The sequence below is a fragment of the Chrysemys picta genome, chromosome 2 (genome assembly GCF_011386835.1).
Source record: "Chrysemys picta bellii isolate R12L10 chromosome 2, ASM1138683v2, whole genome shotgun sequence".
Taxonomy (NCBI): Eukaryota; Metazoa; Chordata; order Testudines; family Emydidae; genus Chrysemys; species Chrysemys picta.
The window spans coordinates 60,443,688-60,463,394 of record NC_088792.1 but is presented as its reverse complement, the minus strand read 5'-3'; the positions used below and the strand labels follow the sequence as shown (position 1 = coordinate 60,463,394).

General features: G+C 44.7%; 2 protein-coding genes across 2 annotated transcripts in view; one reads left to right on the top strand and one right to left on the bottom strand.

Moving 5' to 3' along the window:
* Positions 1-19,707, bottom strand: part of LOC101931388 (ATP-dependent translocase ABCB1-like) — a 432,036-nt gene that overhangs the window by 295,601 nt on the left and 116,728 nt on the right. The window lies entirely within an intron of this gene.
* Positions 1-19,707, top strand: part of LOC135981317 (ATP-dependent translocase ABCB1-like) — a 49,513-nt gene that overhangs the window by 23,104 nt on the left and 6,702 nt on the right. Inside the window, exons 14-19 of the mRNA XM_065583279.1 lie at positions 651-734; positions 3,644-3,847; positions 10,365-10,465; positions 12,435-12,575; positions 13,079-13,235; positions 16,517-16,714. Of these exons, the coding sequence (XP_065439351.1) occupies positions 651-734; positions 3,644-3,847; positions 10,365-10,465; positions 12,435-12,575; positions 13,079-13,235; positions 16,517-16,714 (885 nt within the window). The remainder of the gene's footprint in view (positions 1-650; positions 735-3,643; positions 3,848-10,364; positions 10,466-12,434; positions 12,576-13,078; positions 13,236-16,516; positions 16,715-19,707) is intronic.

Sequence of the window (19,707 nt, the reverse complement as noted above, 5' to 3'; positions counted from 1 at the left end):
GGGTTGTGCATATGCACAGGAGCATTCTAAGGGGATAGGGGAAGAGAGGGAAATTACACAAAAATCCAAACCTCTCCTTCTTTTCCACTACCTTTAAGGATAATAAAGCTGATTCTCCTCCCACGTGCATATCGATCAGGAATAGCTCTACAGAAGTCAGCGTAATATAAAAGGTGTAGGAGAGGAGCACTGTGCCTATCAGATGTTGGTATGGGCATGGAAGACACTCTCATTATGGTGCAAAAAGAACGAGGAGTACATGTGCCACAAGTACTCCTCGTTCTTTTTCCTGATACAGACTCACACGGCTACCACTTTGAAACCTGTCATTATGGTGCATGACACGTACTTGACTCTAAATTCTATAATCTTTGCAGTTGTTAGCACCTGGATTGTTAACAGTTTAATGTTCTGAGGGTAAGAATAGTTTATGTTAAGATTGTTTTCAGTATATCTGACAAATGTTATTCATCACAAAAGAAGAGTGAGTAGCTTAGTGCTTATGTTGGTTCTCTCTCTTCCCCAAACATACATGCTAGTCAAGCTTTAAATGTTCATACATTGTACTAATGACCCTGACAAGTCTGAGTTACGATAAGAACATTTCATTTGCAAAAGCAAAAATAACTGAACCATCTATTCCCTTGCAGGAGATTGGGTGGTACGACGATCCTAAAAATGCCATAGGGGTTTTGTTAACAAGACTAGCAACAGATGCTTCACAAGTCAAAGGGGTATGTTTGTTTTTGTTTGTATGTTTTGCTTACAAATATGAATTACAGTGTTGGCAAGGGACAATGAAGTTATTTTGGAAAACGAGTTGGTAAATCTACTCTAGCGACCGGCTGACACATTTAAATAGCACACTATCAATGTCTTGGAAACAGTTTCACTAGTCCCAAATTATGACGATTAACAAAGCTTCGGCAGATGTTCATACACCTTCCATTTCCTTGCTGTAAGCGGCTAAGTAAACAACTTGGTAACTTTAAAAATAAGTCACCTCCAAGGGACAGTGTAAGCACTTCTGCACCACTTAAACTGCATGATGGAGCAAAGTCTTCAGTGTATCAAGTTGCCACTTCAGTTGCTTGGAGGGGCTGTAGTGTGGGAGAATTGCATTGCAGCCAATGCCCTGGCCTCATGTTGACGTGGCTAGATTTCTTCTTCCCAGCTCTGTCCACTGCATTTCACACAGAAAGCCGGTTTATATGGGCTTTATGGGGTGAAGTGAGTTGTCATTAATACAGAGTATCAGTGATGGCAGAAGCACGAGGGACTGTGTGATTTTGGGAAGTGGGGTAGCATAGGAGCCACTGAAAATCCTACTGGTAAGTGGCAAATTCTGCAGAATTTGCCAATCTCCCCTTTTCTCCCACCACATGACCCCATCAAAAAAAATCAGAAGAAAAAAATCAGCCATACTTTTTAAAATAAATTCACTCATGAGCAAAGAGTAATAAGTTTCCTGATTTATTCAATAGTTTAAAATAAAATTAAATTTCTACTTCACTTGTCTGGAAAAAAAAATCCTTCCTCAACTCCTGGACTCACTAGATCCTCAGACTCACTAGATTTCATACACCCTCCCATCTCCTCTTTACTGGCCAGTACAGAGTAGGAATCAATTAAATATTTGATGGAACGTACAATTACTTGAATCTTTAAAAACTGCAACTTAATTCTTGAGGGTAAGGTCCATCATCCCAGCTGTCAAGGTAAAACAGGAAGAAGGTGGTGCATGAGATCCAAACTATAAAAAAGCTTAATAGATCAAAATGAACATTCATTCTCCGGAGCAGTGGTTCCCAACCGGCTGCAAGCAGGTTTCAGGGAGTCCGCCAAGCAGGGCCAGCATTAGACTCGCTGGGACCAAGAGCAGAAAGCCAAAGCCCCACCACATGGGGATGAAGCCAAAGCCTGAACAATGTAGCTTCACGGGGGGCCCTATGACATGGGACCTCAGGCAATTGCCCTGTTTGCTACCCCATAATGCCGGCCCTGGCTTTTATATGCAGAAAACCAGTTATTGTGGCACAGATGGGCCATGACGTTTTTATAGCATGTTGCGGGGGGGGGGGGGAGGCTCAGAAAGGAAAAGGGTGAGAACCCCTGCTCTGGAGAACAAAGAAATATCAGTGAGTGAGAGACAAGGTGGGTGAGGTAATATCATGTATTGGACAAACTTCTGTTGGTGAGAGAGGCAAGCGTTCGAGCTTACACAGAGCTCTTCTTTAGGTTTTCTTCACCAACAGAAGTTGGTCCAATAAAAGATATTACCTGACCTACCTTGTCTCCCTAATAGCCTGGAAGCAACACAGCTACTGCTAAGTAAGTGGGTAGCCATATGTTGTGCTAGCTGAAGTCTCAAAGTGATCTTTATGTATAAGCCCCTAGAGTCTATGGCAATAATTCATGTTGGCATTGATTTGGTTTTATAATTTTATTGAACACAAAAGTCTCTTGAGGGCAGGAAAGCCTCTGGCTAGCAAAGAAAGACTCATACTTCCCACCCAAGGTTTTCTTGATTTGTCCACAGTGCGATATTTGAAAGATGGATTGTTTCCACAAAACTTTCCATTTCATCTGCAGGCATGAGTAGAGCTGGCCAACGTGTTTTCAGTGAATGGTATTTTTGCTGAAATATGTATTTTTAGGGGCCCCAAATCTATTCATGAATTCAGGTAAAATTGACTAATAGTCAAAAGAGATAGGAAGGGAGATTTGATTTAAGTCTAAATGTTTCATTTTGACTATTTAAACATATGCCATTTCTACTTTTGTTTTGAAATGGCTTTTCATTTTCAAATTTGACCAAATCAAAAAGAGGAGAAAAACACCACAAAATGGCCAAATCAATAGAAAAAAATTGTGTGTGTGCGGGAGGAGGCGGGGGGGGGGGGCGGAGTTTTTAGTCAACCAAAATGTTTTGGTAAACTTGAAATTATTATTTGTTATTCAACAAAAAAAAAATTCTTAAATTGTTTCAGATCTAATCAAATCAATTTTTTCCCCGATTTTCCAGTTAGGCCCCCAGCTGGAAAATCCAGTATTTGCTCAGCTGAGCCATGAGTATTGTCACAGTTTACACAGATCCGGTGTGCCAATTATCACTTTTACATTTCTTGATGACATGGATGTGCAGATCCTCAGGGAGAGAAGAGCTCTTTGGTGTGAACGCTCATTTCCTGCTGCTAACACAGCTGGAAACAAAGTGCCTAATTAAAGGAACCTGCAGCTTCCATTATCTCCAGCTGATGTACAGCACCTATGAAAATCAGTCCCTAGGTGCCTTAAGCTGGGCACCCAAAAACGGACATGCCCCAAATTAGAGGCTGTTGGCTTTTCTTGATTTCTGTGCCTTGTTGAGGCACAGGAGGGCCCTGATATTTTTTGTTGAATTGAGCCCATGTGGCGACATCTTCATCAGGCTTCCTGAACCTAACCCACAGCTAGGGGTATTTGCATATGTAATTGTCCATGTGGGTTTTTGCATATACAATTGTCCATTTTAAAAGCACAACATTTATGATTGTTCTCCCTCTGAATATTTGATCCTGAGTGAACAATGATTTCATACAATTGATCTCTATTTTGTGTGTCAGGAATTAACTCTAACTTTGGACTCTTTTGCTTTTAATAGGCTACTGGAAGCCGACTTGGCTTGTTCGCTAAGACTGCCTCTACCCTTCTGGCCGCCATCATTATTGCTTTTGTACATGACTGGCGATTAACTTTGCTTATCCTGGCCTGCATTCCTTTCATTATTGCTGCAAATGCTATTCGACTGAGCTCTGTGGCTGGTCAGGCATCAAAAGATCAAAAAGCTTTGGAAGAGGCCAGCAGAGTAAGATCTCCAATATAAACCAAATGGGTATAATGTTATATTGTTCTAAGGACAATATTGTCAGTGATGGTTTTCTACAGAAATTACTCTGAAAATATATTAAATAAAACAGTGATAAAGAGAGAGATTCTATTATAGTGGGATGCTAGCTCCACTCTAGTTTAGGTTGAGGATGACTTTTCTTATTGCTTTAAAATCCATACAGTTACTCGTATTGCCTTGAAATTCAATGGCAAAAAAATTATGTTAACACAAAGTTAAAGTTGCTTGGTGGCATGTTTTCCCTTTGGAGAACCTTGAGTTGAGCAAAACTCCAACTTCTGAACATCAGGAATTGCAGAGTTAAGGTTGCCCATGCAACCTTAACTCTGCCCTCCTTCTGTAATTCCCCAATGCTCCCTGTTAACACAAGTAGTATGTGCCCAGGGGATCTCGGTGGGCTTGTACTCATGCGCCTAGCTCAAGCCACTGCTCGTGCCACCCTAGCTATGCACAGTGGGTACATCTATGTGAGCTGGGACTCCCACCTCCCAGCTAAAGTGTAGGACTACTGTTACATACAGGATACCATCTCAACCTACACTTTCACTTAGCCATCCTGAAAGCATTGGAATCCTTTCAAATTCCACCTCACAGCTGGCAATATCCTTTGTAATTAAAGCCCCATGCCCTGTTACTGACATAACCTACACAGTTCCACATAGAACTGAGACATACTTCATCCTGAAGGTACACATGCACCTCCTGCCTTTCCACACACACACATAGATCTCCTCATATCTCAGCCACTGCTCTGTCACACATCTCCAAGTCATCCACAGGTCTCGCTAACACACCTACCAAGCAGAGCTAACTATTTCCTCTGCTCTTCAGTACAGCTCCATCTGCCACTGAGCAACTCACTTTGCCTGGAGTGTGCATAGATAATAAATGCTTAGATTGCTCATATGCCAGCTTGCTACTGAAAATACCTTTCTAATACAGCCCCTGTGCCCTTCTAATGATATAAGGTACACAATTCTGCACTGTACTGATGGACACAGGATCCTGAAGGTACATATCTAGCTCCTCCCTTTTTTTCAGACATCGGAGGGTGGCAAACACAGAGTTCGTCCTGTCCTAAGCTCTGATGTCTCACACACCTCAGAGTGATCCACATGTCCTCACATCACCAACTTACCAAGCAGGCCCAACTACTGTCTCCACTTTCTAGTGTAGGTACACGTAGCATCCTGATAGCATCTGGAGTATATGCAAACAATTCCCATTGGCTACTGCCAGCTGTAGGGAACAGATGGAACATGGGGTGGGCAGCCTTTTTTTTTTTTTTTGTCTTGTCCGGTAATATTGTTAGATGGAATCCTGTGGATGAGAGTGTCTGGGCTGTAAAAGGAGGTGAAGAGCTTGTACATGGCAGAGCAAAGGTATGTGTGTTAACTGGGCACTGTGGAAAGAAGGCAGAGGTAAGCTTGCATGGACAACCTTTACTTGTGTATCTCCTGGTTTTCAGTAGTTTGAGTTTTGTTCCACACAGCATTCTGCAGGGGTACGACATACCCTCAAGCAACCTTAACTCTGCATTTAACGTTGTTCTTTGCCATGGAATTTCCAAGTTTTTTTTTTTTAAACAGGAAAAGCTCTGGTGGCGTTAGGAGGTAGTGGCTATATAGGCAGTTGTACATCTAGTGTTCCACAATTAGCATTCTGAGCCAGCTGCACCACCTGACACACACATTCATCAGCTGTGCCTCACCAGCCCTGCTTCAGCACACCTCCCCCGCCATACCTCTGACCCAGTCACTGCATTCCCCCATCCCCACTACCATACAGAGGCCTCCCTATTGCAAGCAGGGACCACCTCTCCCTGAAGTTTTCACTCCGTGTGTACTAACTTTTCTATTACTGTCACTTCCTCCCTCCTCTAATCTGACTCACATGCAGTGCCTTGGATGAAGGACAGCTGTGTTGCAGTGGCATAGTGTTCCTGGTCATGTTTCAGAATGGCTAGAGGGTGGAGTTTGTAGCAGGCTGGTGGGAGAAATCACAGATAGGGTTTGTGTTCCAAAACACCGACAATTTTATGTTTGAGAGAAAAATCCTCTGACACCTTTCCAAGATGTACCCCCTCTCCAAGAACAGTGCGGTGTCAGAGCTTGTAATGGTTTCCGGTCAGCCATGAACCCTCCAATTTCTCCATTAATGTGCATTCAGTAGCTTTCCTGTAATGTTGGGGTGCACTGACAGAGCTGGGAGGTGCAGCGGGTCAGGTGCACTGGTAGAGCTGGGGTATAGAAAGGTTGGGGTACACTGGAAGGGCTGGGGCTGCAGGAAAGTTGGGGTGCATGGAGGGTTGGGGTGCAAAGTCAGCTGTGGGATGCAGGGGGTTAGGATGCCAAGACCAAGCTGGGGGTTGGGGTGCAGGAAGGTTGAGGTGCAGGATGGCTTGAATTTGTTGGCAGAGGAGGCACAAGGGGTTGCAATGCATGGCTGGTAGTGTCACGTGCTGGGGTGTCACGTGCCTCCATCACCTGAACCTCTTACCTCCCCTACCACCTATTCCTAGTTACCCCAATCCCCCCTCCCAGCAGGGTTACCAATTTTGGTTGAACCTATTCCTGGAGGTTTCATCACATGACACAATCTTTAAAGATTAATCTTTAATTCCTGAAAAACAACGAGGAGTCTGGTGGCTTTGTGGATACAGACTAACACGGCTACTCCTCTGATACTTTAATTCTTGGAAACTCCAGGACAATCGTGGAGGTTTGGCAACCCTCATTCCAAGAAAGTTTACACATCCAATTTTCCACCCAAACGCTTTGATTGCATTTCTCCCAAAATGAAATTACCACCTAAAACTCTCACCTTGTAGCAATCTCCAGCCACTCAGTTCAAAATTCCTTTTGTCTTAGGTGGGGGGTTCTAATTAACTTATCTTTAGCAGTGTTAATGGAAGGGTGAGTTCACAGCCATCCAGTGGTCTGTGATTCATCTTCCAGGTCTTAGTATCTACCTATGAATTCTAGATCTAGAGTTCTAGCTCTACGTTTTTGTTTTTTTTAAAACACCGACCACCTAGAACCTTTTTTTAAAAATCGCTGTTTTAGGGCTTATATCTCCAGAACATCTAGCTCAACAGATGTCAGCTTTGGGTCACTAACCCTACCCTGCCATCTCCTGAGGTGCACCACTATAAATTGGTGAACCTTATGGGGGCGCAAGATATGTGTAGTGATCCAAATTAGGGGTCATTTGACCAAGGGGTTCACGAGATGCCGTTTCCCACCCAATAATCAGCTTTTCTAAAGGTTCCTGCTAGTAATGGTTTTTTGCCCACATCTAGAGATCAGACCATGGGTCTGATCCTGGCACAAGGGTCTCACTCACTTGAGGGTGACCCCAGAGAATGCATGGCATCCACTAGCCCTTTGGGGGAAGCAAGATTCGGAACATTATTAGCAAAAGAGTTTGGCCATCCACGTAGGCTCTTTAGTAAAGGTCAAGCACTCCACAAGTTACACTGAGCACGTATGTAAAGCGAACCCCAAAGGATTTGCAGATAGAATATGGTCAAAGCAGCTGGATAGACTGAAGAAATGCACAGTAAGTGTTTGTTCCTGAACTCCCCCAACTAGTGACAGTTCATGGTCCCCCTTTGCTGAAAACCTGGGAAAGCTTGGCTGGCATGTTGCTAAAATCTGTTACTATCAGGCTTCTATTTTGGAGGGGGGTGTAATGTCATTAAAGTATTTTTGTTTTAAAAAATAGGCGTGCAAATGCTTGCTTGCAAGAGAGGAGCATTTTAGGGGAGGAAGGAGTTAAGGGAATAGGGTGAGAGGGGTTTGGGCCTGCAAGGAGAAGAGGCGGGATTATGGGGAGGGAGATAAATGGGAACGGGTGGTAGAGGAGGTTGGGTTTGGGGAATGGATACTGGGAAGCAGACATGAGGGTTTTTTGCAGAGCGTCTGGGGGTAATAGGGGCAGCTCCACATTCTCCCTGTCTGTCCCTTTTGTGTGTGTGCCTGAATCTGGGGGACCCACTAGCTCTCTAGGGGAGTCTTAGCCCCTCTCCCCACCTCTGCATGTGAGGTGGAATTTGGCGGGGGGGCTTGCCTCTCTGGGGGGGTCTGAGCCCTGCTCCTGACCCACCTCTGTTTGCCAGGCTCTGAAGCTGCCTTGCCCAGCCTTGGGGATCTATCTGCCTTCCATGCCCCCTCTCATGTGAGCCAGGATCTGCAGTAGGCATTGCTTTCTAGAGATATCTAAGCCCCTCTCCCTACCTCCTCACGTGAATTGGAATCTGGGGTGCTTTGTCTGGCCCTTTCTCTCTACCTCTCCCGAGGTGAGCTTGGATCAAGGAAGTCCGGGTGCTCTGAGGGGGAAGCTTAGAACAGGCATGCTCAGAGCATGCCCCAAGAACACACTGCTGAGAGAAGGGTGAGGAGCTGAGAATGGGCATGTCAGAAACAGTCTTGGGGAGGGGGAATGGGAAAATCCACTGGCATGAATGGAGCTGTTCATATGTCTCAGAGCTAGGTGACCAGGTGTCTCAATTTTATAGGGACTGTCCTGATATTGGGGGCTTTGTCTTATATAGGTGCCTATTACTCCCCACCCCCATCCTGATTTTTCACACTTGCTGTCTGGTCACCCTACTCAGAGCTAGATTCTGGCTGAATTCAGGCTGGGTGTTCACTTTCAGGTGAGAACATCTCATTGAGATGAATGGGCCACTCCACAGCTCTCTGAGACTATTATGATGCTGATGGATGTGTGGAGCACCTCTGCCCCATTGGCCTTCTAATTTTATACAGCATTACAACTGAGCACCAGCTCTGGTCTAGCTAAGGTGGGGAAGCCCTTCCTGTTTAAAGGATGAAAACTAAGTATGTTAAAATCTGTGTGTTTACACAGATTGTCTTGAAATTTGCGATGTGTCATGAAAGCGTCAGGTAGGGTGAGTGATCCAAAGATGGGGTCATTTGAGTGTGGGGTTCCCCACAGCCTTCAGGGGGAAAAAATTGAGTTCACAGATTTTAGCAGCTTTGAAGTTCTAACCCCACCCTGAGCAGAAATCTGAAAATAGTGTAAACTTTTGTTTTAATTTGGAGAAATGGACTCTGAGCACAGCCGATAATTAAGAAGGCTCTCAAACTGTGTTTGAAAAGAAAATTAATTACAAGAGGTGATTGCCGTGTAAGAGTAAGTGGGAAGAAGGGGCTGTTTGGAGTCTAGAGCAAGGGATGGGGGCACAGGTGCTGACTCTGTGGGAGGAAAAAAATTGGTGGATGCTTAGCACCCACTGGCAGCTCCCTTCCCCCACAGCGCCTCCCACTGCTGATCAACTCCTTCCCCCTCCCTCCCAGCGCTTCCTGCCCACCACAATCTGCTGTTTCACGGTGTGCAGGAGGTGCTGGCTGGGGTGGGGGGGGGAAGCAGTGGGGATGAGGTGTGCTTGGGGAAGGGGGAGGAATTGAGCGGGAAAAAGCAGGGTGGGAAGAGGCGGGACAGGGATGGGGCTTTGGGGGAAGGGGTGGAGTTGGGGTGGGCCTGGAGCTGAGTGGGGTTTTGAGCACCCCTGGAGAAAGGAGGAAGCTGCGCATGAGGAGGGGGATAAATGAGGATGGGTGGTAGGGGTGGAAAGAAGGGTTGGGCTCAAATAAGGGGGAGGGTGGGGATTGGGGAAATGTGAGGGGAGAGGATGGGGAATATGAGGGGTGGCAGAGGAATTTGAGGATTTGGGGGTGGGCTGTCAGCCCTGAATTCTCCTCTTCTGTGAATGTGCTTGGATCTGGGGGAGCCCTGCTCCTCCATGTGAGCTGGGATCTAGGGACCCTGCTCTTCTTGGAGTGTCTGAGCCTCTCACCTTGCTCTCCAATGAACCCAGGATCAGGGGGGGCTAAAGATCATGCAAATTTAAACATCTGAAATCCAGAAAATGAAAAATTAAGATACACATCACTCTGTGGGAATACTGGCCAAAGTGTGTGGGGGAAAGGCCTGGTTTGGAGGAGGGGTGGACTGGGTGGGCTGGCACATGGCTGGGGAAGCCTGGCAGAAGCAGGAGCAGGAGTCCCCACTGGGGGTGGGTAGCAGGAGTGTGGGGCTCACCCAGCTCAGTGTGCCGCTCAGGCTGCATAACCAAGGTAGCATGCAGCCCTCCAGTGAGCTGCTGCCTGGGATGTGTGTACTCAGAGCAAGGAGCAACTTCTTACCTTTTAATGGCTTCTTTAGTGCCAGCTAATGCTGCTGTGCAACAACATGTACGGGGGGGAGGAGTACTTAGGAATCACATAGCAGCCACGTTGGCTTAGTAGAAAGACCACTGTGTGACCTTAGGCAAATAATATAATCGTTGTGCCTCAGTTTCCCTGAGAATGATATTTAATCTTTTTTAAACAGAAAAACACTTGGAGAGCGAAAGATGAAAAGTGCTACAGATGTGCTAACTACATAGTGGTAGGAGGAGACTCAAACATAAGTGAATACTTCATATGTGTCTTGTCTCCTGATTTAGATTTCAATGGCAGCGGTTGAAAATATAAGAACTGTGGCTTCATTAACTAGTGAAGATGCATTCTATGAGAGATATAATGCAAGTTTGAATGGTCCATACAGGTAGGATTTGCTCTCAAACAATTCTGTTTTTTAAAAGCAACGAATACATATTTTCTTAATTTAAAACTACTCAAGATTTATTCATATTACATTCATTTGAAGACTGAAAATATTAAACACATCAATAATTTGAAAAGATTTTGGCAGGGTAAAATGTTTTTACTCAGTTTCTTTAAAATGCGTTCTTAGATGCTATTGTGTGCGATGTAATTTTGTGTGTGAGAGAGAATGTAATGACCTGGTATAAAGTTTTTATTAACATGAATATGGGATGTTTACTTGCTTCACAAGTACTGCAGCAGAATGAGTTTCATAGGTCAAGTGGCAAAGACTTTATACTACATAACATCACCATGTATTGTGACTTCTACTACAAGTAAGGACTTGCCGGTCTTGAAATAAGGTGCATTTCTTTTTCCCCTTTGGCCTTTTCAGTGACACTCCACAAGCTAATCACTCCAGGGGCTAATTTCTAATATCCAAATATGTCAGACATTTTCCTAGTCTCCATTTTATTTAAATGAGATGATCTACCATCCATTTTGTTTCTTTCCCCTTAAATATGTTTTAAGTAAAAGCAGGGATTGAAAACGATAGTCCTCTAGAAATGACAGTTTAATTATTCAATATTCTATAAACCGTCATCGGTATGAGAAAAAAAATCTATATTTCATTGGAGAAATGGGATTCTCAGCTTTAGCACTTGTCTCTAGTCCTCTCAGATCATTGTATCACAATATTATGATTTATAGAGAAACTATTTTGGGAAACATTTAAAACATATATGAGCACTAGAGATAAGTGAAAATCTGAATTTCCATCCTGTGGTAAATTGTAATATTTCAACCTCTCTTTTGCTCTGAAGTGGGACAAAATGTGAAAATATATCAATTTTTTTCACTGAAAGAAAAGGGTTTTTTTAGAAAAATTTCAATTTAGAAATGGCAAATCATTCCATTTTTGCTTTTTTTTTTCTCCAAACAAAATATTTTTATATTCCTAAATAATTGAAATATTAAATTTTTCTTTTGTTTAACTGATCTGAAAGTTTTTGTTTCTATCTAGTTCAACATCAAACTGCATTTCCCTGTTTTGGAACATTGCCTCTCTTATGGGCCGGGCTCCCTGGTTGGACTACATCTCCCATGATGCAGTGTGGTCTCCCCTCTGAAATGAGTGGCATAATACATTATCGGAGTCACATGGCTATGGGTGCAAAGCAGAAATATTTCAATTCAGGTCAAACCAACCCAGAATAAAATATTTTGTTACTTTTTTCCCAATGGAAATTTTCAAATAGGCAGAAATTGCGTTTTCTGTTGAAAAATCATTTTGTCAGAACTAGAACCAGTTTCTTTGTCACAGCAAGGTCTGCACATAATTAAGGTGATCCAGTTTTACCATCCCACACAACAACATTGGTCACCATTTAAAAGTCACCACTGTACAGTGGGGTCTGAGTTGCTAGTTTTTCCCCTCCTGTACTCAGAACAGGCAATATCTGCAGTGCTTCAGTTATGCTGTGTTGTAGACATTGACTTTTCTATGGTGCCCACTACATTTATCCAAATTGTCCAAAAATTCAAGCATTCAAAGATCATAAGGGACTTATGGAAATTATCAATTTGCTTTGTGTCAGATTGCTTTGGCCATCCATAAACATTTATTCTAGAAACCAGCATTCCAGTGTTAAAATGTTATGACTATTAAAGGTAATTTTATCGTAAGGTCCAATACAGCAAACAGCTAGTTGGGATGAAGGGATCTCATTTGCCATAAGTTCTCTCCAGAGGCACCTTCATGGAGCCCCTAGTGTGCAGCTTTATTAATTATTATTATTATTTATTTGAGTGAGTGAGGTATAGGGTTTGCCACTCCAATCCAAAGGTCTGATCTTCTTCCAGCCAGTCTCTGCTCTTGGCATTTCATGACAATTTTTTCTTTTAACATAAATCTTTTCTTTTATCAGGGACTCTCTAACAAAAGCCCCACTATATGGACTTATCTATGGAATAGCCCAATGTGCAAACTTCTTTCTCAATGCAACAATCTTCAGATTCGGGGCATGGCTCATTGCTAATTGTTATACAAACTTTGAAAATGTATTTATGTGAGTATACATCAGTTCAAAGGGAGTGATTTCAACACATGGTAACTGTGTATCAGTCTAGTTACTGAGGCAATAGTGCAAGAGGTCCAACAGTTTAGAATCTGGTCAGGAGTTCAATTCAGGCAGAAGGGTTATTTCTGGGAGAGGAAGTTTGAAACAGTTGTGTTGGCATGTATAGTGTCTGGCTCAGTTTATTTACTATGGGAGAAACTTTTACTGCTGACACTTCATTGCAGACAACGGGCTTTGTGAAATGCTTCTGCGTGGAGAAATTACGTACCATTAGTCGCCCATAAAAATATTTGTAGCTGTAAACCTCTGTTTCTAATCCTTTGTGTGTAATTTTTCTAAGCCATAAAGTTCTAAAAATGTCACAATTCTCAGATTTATAGATAGTGTTAAGTCTGTTTATTTTAAAAAAGGAAAACAATATTTGTAATTTATGAACAATAATAAAAGTCTCTCTTTAGATGAATTGAAAGATGTTTTTGTTTGGTTTTCAGAGCCTTTTTTTCAGTTCTATATGGTGTTATAAGTGTTGGGCTGTCCACTTCTTTGGCACCAGATTTTGGCCAAGCTAAAGTTTCCGCCCAACGAATCTTTCAGCTTTTGGATCGGAAACCCTTAATTGACAGCTATAGTGAAGAGGGTACAAAACTGGTAAGGTCATTCAGAAAGTCCTTGAAACTAACAAACCTGGTGGTACTGTATTGTCCTTAATTGTATTAATCTTGTTAAATTGCCTTTTGCAATGTCACAGAAGACAGGACCAGACAGGTAGGGTAAAATTTAACAGCAGTAACTAAAAAAAATTATATTTGCCCAGTGCCATTTAATACTTTTTTGCTTGAGAAATTAATAGAATACTTTTAAGTGCGGTTCTGTTCTGAAAAATGACTGGAAGAATGACATTTCATTCACCTGTTCTGTCCATTGGATGTATTCTGAGGCCTTGTCTACACTATCGGGGTAAGTCGACCTAAGTTACGCTACTCCAGCTACGTGAATAATGTAATTGGGTTCAATGTAGCTTAGGTCGACTTACTGCAGTGTCTTCACTGTGCTGCGTGGACGGAAGATGCTCTCCCATCGACTTACCTTACTCTTCTCGTTCCGGTGGAGTGCCAGAGTCAATCAGAGAGCACTCTGCTATCGACACCTGCGAATTAATTGTGGTAGTATCGATCTCCCTGGAAGTGAAGAGAAGCCCAGAGTTATAACTCCTATCTTTAGCAATACAAGTATGTTTTCACTGCTTTTTACTCCTGTAAATTATGCAGCTGTGGGGGAGAGTGAGTTAGATTCTATTCCTTCTTGTGCATCAGCAGCAGACTTGTTTGCTAAGTTCCAGTCTGTTTAGGGTTACCATATTTTGAGCCTCCAAAAGGAGGACACTGCACCGGGCCCCAGCCCCGCCCCCAGCCCCGCCCCTGCCCCACGCCCCAACTCCGCCCCCTCCCCTGCTTCCCGCGAACATTTGATTCGCGGGAAGCCTGAAGCAGGTAAGGGGGGTGTGGGGGGAGTAGGCGCGGCCCAGGCTGGCCCCCCCGGCGTTTCCAGCCCCCGGCCGAACACCCCTGGCCCGCCCAGCACTGCCGGTACCCGGCCCGGCCCCCGGACCCCCGGCCGAGCACCCCCTGGCCCCGCCGGGCCCCCGGCCGAACACCCCTGGCCCGCTCAGCACCCCCCAGCCCCGCCGGCCCGCTCAGCACCCCCCGCCCGGCCCCCGAACCCCCAGCTGAGCACCCCCCCGGCTCCGCCGGCGCTTGGCCCCGCCGGTCCCCGGCGCTCGGTGCCCCCGGTCCCTGGCACTACCGGCGCTCGGCCCCGCCGGCCCCCAGCGCTCGGCGCCCCCGGCCCCCCTGGTCCCCAGCCCTGCCGGCGCTCGGTGCCCCCAGTCCCCGGCACCCCCGGCGCTCGGCCCCGGCCCCCCTGGTCCCCGGCACCGCCGGCGCTCGGCCCCGGTGCTCGGTGCCCACGGCGCTCGGCGCCCCCGGCCCCGCCGCCCCCAGCCCAGCACCGCCACCCGCATGTCCCGATTTTCCTGAACATGTCCGGCTTTTTGGGATTTCCCCCCGGACGGGGATTTGGAGCCCCAAAAGCTGGACATGTCCGGGAAAATCCGGACGTATGGTAACCCTAAGTCTGTTACATCTGTGTAACAGAGAGTCAAGGTGGGTGAGTTAATATCTTTCATTGGACCAAATTCTGTTGGTGAGAGAGACAAGCTGTCGAGCTTACACAGAGCTCTTCTTCAGTTCTGTATAAGCTTGAAAGCTTGTCTCTCTCACCAACAGAAGTTGGTCCAATAAAAGATATTACTTCACCCATGCTGACTCTCTAAGGCCTGGTCCCCACTAAGCCCCCACTTCGGACTAAGGTACGCAAATTCAGCTACGTTAATAACATAGCTGAATTCGAAGTACCTTAGTCCGAACTTACCGCGGGTCCAGACGCGGCAGGAAGGCTCCCCCGTCGATGCCACATACTCCTCTCTGCGAGCTGGAGTACCGGCGTCGACGGCGAGCGCTTCCGAGATCGATCCCAGAACATCGATTGCCTGCCGCCGGACCCTCCGGTAAGTGAAGACATACCCTTATATCCTGGGACCGACACGGCTATAAGAACGCCGCATAAAAACATTTGAGTAACCTCATTCAAGTCAAAGGGGTTGCACAAGTATTAATGAGGACGTAACTTGGCCTGCAGAACCTTTTGTTCCTGGTGATTATACGTGAGATGGAAAGAACCCAGGTTGTCTCTCAAAGTCCAGTGTTGACTATCAGAAACTCATCTTTGTATTTGTAAACTGAACACATTTCATATTGTCTCTCAGTGTTTTCCATAAATGCTTTTACAAGAAAGCCTTTCAGAAACTTGAAATTGCTTTAGAATTCTAGCTTTTGGATAGTGGCCTCGATTCAGAAAAGGACTCAGGCACATACTGTAAGCATGCCTGTAACTCATGTGCACAACTTTAAGTCACACATGTGCTTGACTACTTTTCTGAATCAGCTCCACATGCCCAGACTATTAATGCTCTGGGGGAAATATCTTCTTGCGGATAAAGACGTTAATTAAAAGTGAAACCACTCTGGGCCAAATCCTGATGCCAGTGAAGCAGCTGCCTTTGACTTCAGTGAAGCTAAGATTTGGCCCAAAGAGTTTGAACCTTGAAAGTCCAGTTCTCTAGGTGCTGTAAGAGCCCATTGTACTCGCAGTGCTGGTATTGTGGTCCTGGAGCTGTCCCATCCACCAGGCATCAGAGGAGGCTTCCACAGTCTCTCCTAACATCTCCTTCACTCACCCTTGTCTTCAAGTCTTCTTCCTCGCTACCTCTTATACTCAGAGCTCCCTTCCTACATAAAAGAGCCAATCAGTTACCCTTTCCTTATTCAAACCTACACTTAAAACATAGTTGTCCTTGAAAACTATGAATAATCCACCAAAGTAAAAATGTTTAACCTAATCTGAGATCTGATGTTCACCTTGTACTATGTTCATCCTCTGTACTATGTGTTTAAATTACACTATTTAGAGAGTGAACTCCCAGGGGCAGGAACTATGTTTTCTTCACACAATGATAGTGTCTGGATTATATGTATTGATAACATAAAAGAGAGGTATTAGGGTTGTTTACTTACCTAAAGTAATGATAGTCCTTGCGAACCAGGCTGAAAAGGAATGATATAAATGAGAGAGAGATGAAGAAAAGAACAACTCAAGAAGGAGGTCCTGTACACAGAAGATATCAATCCAATCGCACTGCATATTTAAGCAATAATAAACTGACAGAAATGCTCTGGGTTTGACAATGCCATATCATTTCTAATTGACTTGTCAATGCTTTCATTTAAATGACCATACTGAGTTGTTTTTGATGCTTCAGTACAAGATAGACAGGTCTTCCGTCATACATTTATATTTTCTAATGTTTCTAGAGTCAATTTGATGGCAACATTGAATTCAGGGACATCCATTTTGTATACCCTACAAGACCAGAAGCTCAAGTTTTGCAAGGACTCAGCGTGAAGGTTAATAAAGGACAGACGCTAGCCTTGGTGGGGAGCAGTGGTTGTGGCAAAAGCACATCCATTCAGCTGCTGGAGAGATTTTATGACCCTATGGCCGGACAAGTGGTAAGAAGAGATTTGTGAAGCTGTTAATGCTTAGAGCTTATAGAACTGTTCTTCAAAGTGTTGGAGAAAAACAGAGTTCTCACTATTTGTTTAGGTATAGCAAGTCAGATGCTTTATTAACTCTCACAATTGCGCAGAGGGAGAGAGCTAAGCAGGTCTCTCAACAGGTAAACAATTACAGCAAGCATTTATACCTTTTGTTACAGACAATAATGAGCAACAGTTGCATTTTGTTTATACATAGGCCATCCTGATATCTCATTTCCTCACTTGTTTTGACCCAGGTTTCAGTGGCTCCTACCTTATTAGTTAGAAAATTGCATTAATACAGATGCTTTCTGGCTTGCTTCTAGATCCAAAGCTATCCACAGCTTAAAAATTCTTATGTAAAAAGGGACACAATTAACTTTCCCAGACTTTTGATTGCCTTTTACTTCTAACTCCTGCTTTCAAACACCCAGTGATCTGAAAGAGACAACACAACCTATATTGGTAGGTTTGCATTTCTTTTACCTCTGCTACAATATACACTGCACATGTTCTGAGGAAAATGCACATCCTCTCCACAATTCAATTTCCACAACACTAGCCACATCAATTTCTACACAAGGTGTAACTGTTTCTTTTGTGCTTACAAAATCTCCATGCACCCCTAGTAAAGTGACAGCTTGACCACACAGAGCCAGGGGCACTGTCCTTCTCTCTCTTTTTACCAGATCTTTTATCTGCTATTTTGTTACCCAAAAACAAATTCAGATCTTTATTCTTTCCTGAACACTGGGTAAAAGCCATTTACTTAACATATAATTCAAAGGGCTATCCTTAGAGGGTTTTACCAGAGACCCACCCATCTGCCTGCTGATACTCTAACAGAGAATTACACAGAGAACAGAGGGAATTATGGCCTAATAGGATCCTATTACAGGAATTTCTACTAATATTGACCGCTACAGGGACGGGACAGAAGGATCCCAATTCAACCTCAGAGCTTCATTGCACGCGATGGCTTCCACTCTGAGGAATTACAAATGAGAGGCTCAGTTCCGTCCACACACCTAACACCTAAATGTATAAGACAGAAATTCATTAACCGGAGTCGCCAGTAACTGTCACCAAAATATCGGGTCCACCTAGCTGAGAGCCAATAACAGCCAGACAGAGATAAGGAAGAGTTGCTTTATTCAGCAGAAGAAAGGAGAGCCTTGCACCTTGGTACAAAGACTCTGTCTTACACACATTTTACCATTTCAATTATTATCCTGGGGATTTGAAATCCCCATGCTTATAATTACTTACTCCTTTCCTTCCACTATGCCCTCAAAGTTTCCAACCTGTTCTCCAATCTCTCTATCTATTGCCTTCCCGCTTGGGCCCGATCCTGCTTTTCTCGCTGAACCGTCCCTTCCATGGGCACCGGCTTTTTCACTACCAATTTAGATAGGAGGGTGGGCTTCTCAACTAGCCTCCACACTTCCTGGTCTCTTCTCTTAAACATTCTTACTCACAAGGCTACCCGAGTCCTCCCTCGTGAGGCTTGCCACTTGGGCAAAACGCATGACCCATTGGCGTTTAACTATTCAATTTTCTCTTGTGGCAAACACACTGCTGTTACAGCATGTCAAAATTTAACCATTTGTGTTTGCATAAGTCCCTGAAGGACCGGTACTTGCTTAGCCAGTGCTTCCTTTTCTGCCTGGAAGTCCTGTCTCAAGGCTTGCAACTTGCCCTGGGCGTAGGTTTGAGTTGCTGCCTGGTTCATGATCTATGCTCTTAATTGCTCAATTCTAGTTATCAAGTACACAACTCTTCCCTTTTCTCCAACTTCTCTATTGCCCAGTCCTGCTACGACTGGGGTAGATCCACCTGACACCCTTCCCGGTCAGCCGGGGTGGAAAGAGGAATGCTAAATCCCTCTCCGGTTCTCAGACTTACTGCGGCTGAGAGTAGGCACACTTTCATACTCACACACGTACGTCCAGACTGGCCACGTCTGTGTATAACGTTCAGAGAAGGTGCTGTGCAATCTCCAACTTGCTTCCTCTCTTGGGAGGGCAGTTCTTTTACACCCTGAGGTCTCCTGGGGCTTCTTTTCAGTGATTCCAGTCCAGGCCAGCTGCCTGTGGCTTCTTCAGCTTCCCCAAACCACGCCAGCTTCAGGGTCGCAAAGGCAGACTGTTGGATCTCACTGGACAGTTAAGCTTTGCAAATGTAATCTCAGCACTGTAACTTGTATTGCCTTTGGTTTGACTATGTCTATATTTTTTCACAGTCAGCTGGGGCCGAAAGCAGTTTTTCTTTGTACTTAGCCTGGTCTGCATTGATTCTTGACCTTGAACGCAGATTAATTTTCTCTTTATCTCTGGACCAAGCTGAATTTCAAATTAACCCGTTCCTTTCCTCAATAGACAAATTGCTCCCATTGTGTGTCAGAGGCTTTTTGGTGATTAAAAGCTCCTCTGAGATGTATGATCTTATCTAGATTGAAGGTACCTTCTAGTGGGCATTGTTTAGATGAATTTTCACGCGTGTAATGATTTCAATTCTCTAAATACCTGCAGGTTTTAGTACCATAATGTACGTACATGAAATAAGCTGGGGTACCCTTAGTGGGTGAGAGGGAATCCTTAGACTGTCCCCCACCCATTTTCCAATCACACACACAGGGAGGAGGATGCCCTGTCCGCGCTAGCGGCACATAAACTAAGGATCTCTCCCTACAGGGTATTCACACAGGAGAGACTAACGAGGATGGCCACGACCCTCCTACAACTCCCTTCAGCAAAGAGCGTCGGCTAGTCTCAGAGAGATGGCGCCGCTTACTCTGTTGCATCCAGTGAGATGATCAGACTGTCAGTGGCTCACACGGAGAGGAAAAGGGGAGGGAAGATGGGTTCATACACTCCTAGACCCAGGTAGCCTCCTCGCCGGACGATGCCAGGCCGAGTTAGCCCACCGTGGGTCGGATCTCCTAAAAGATCCTCTAGTTACCAGGC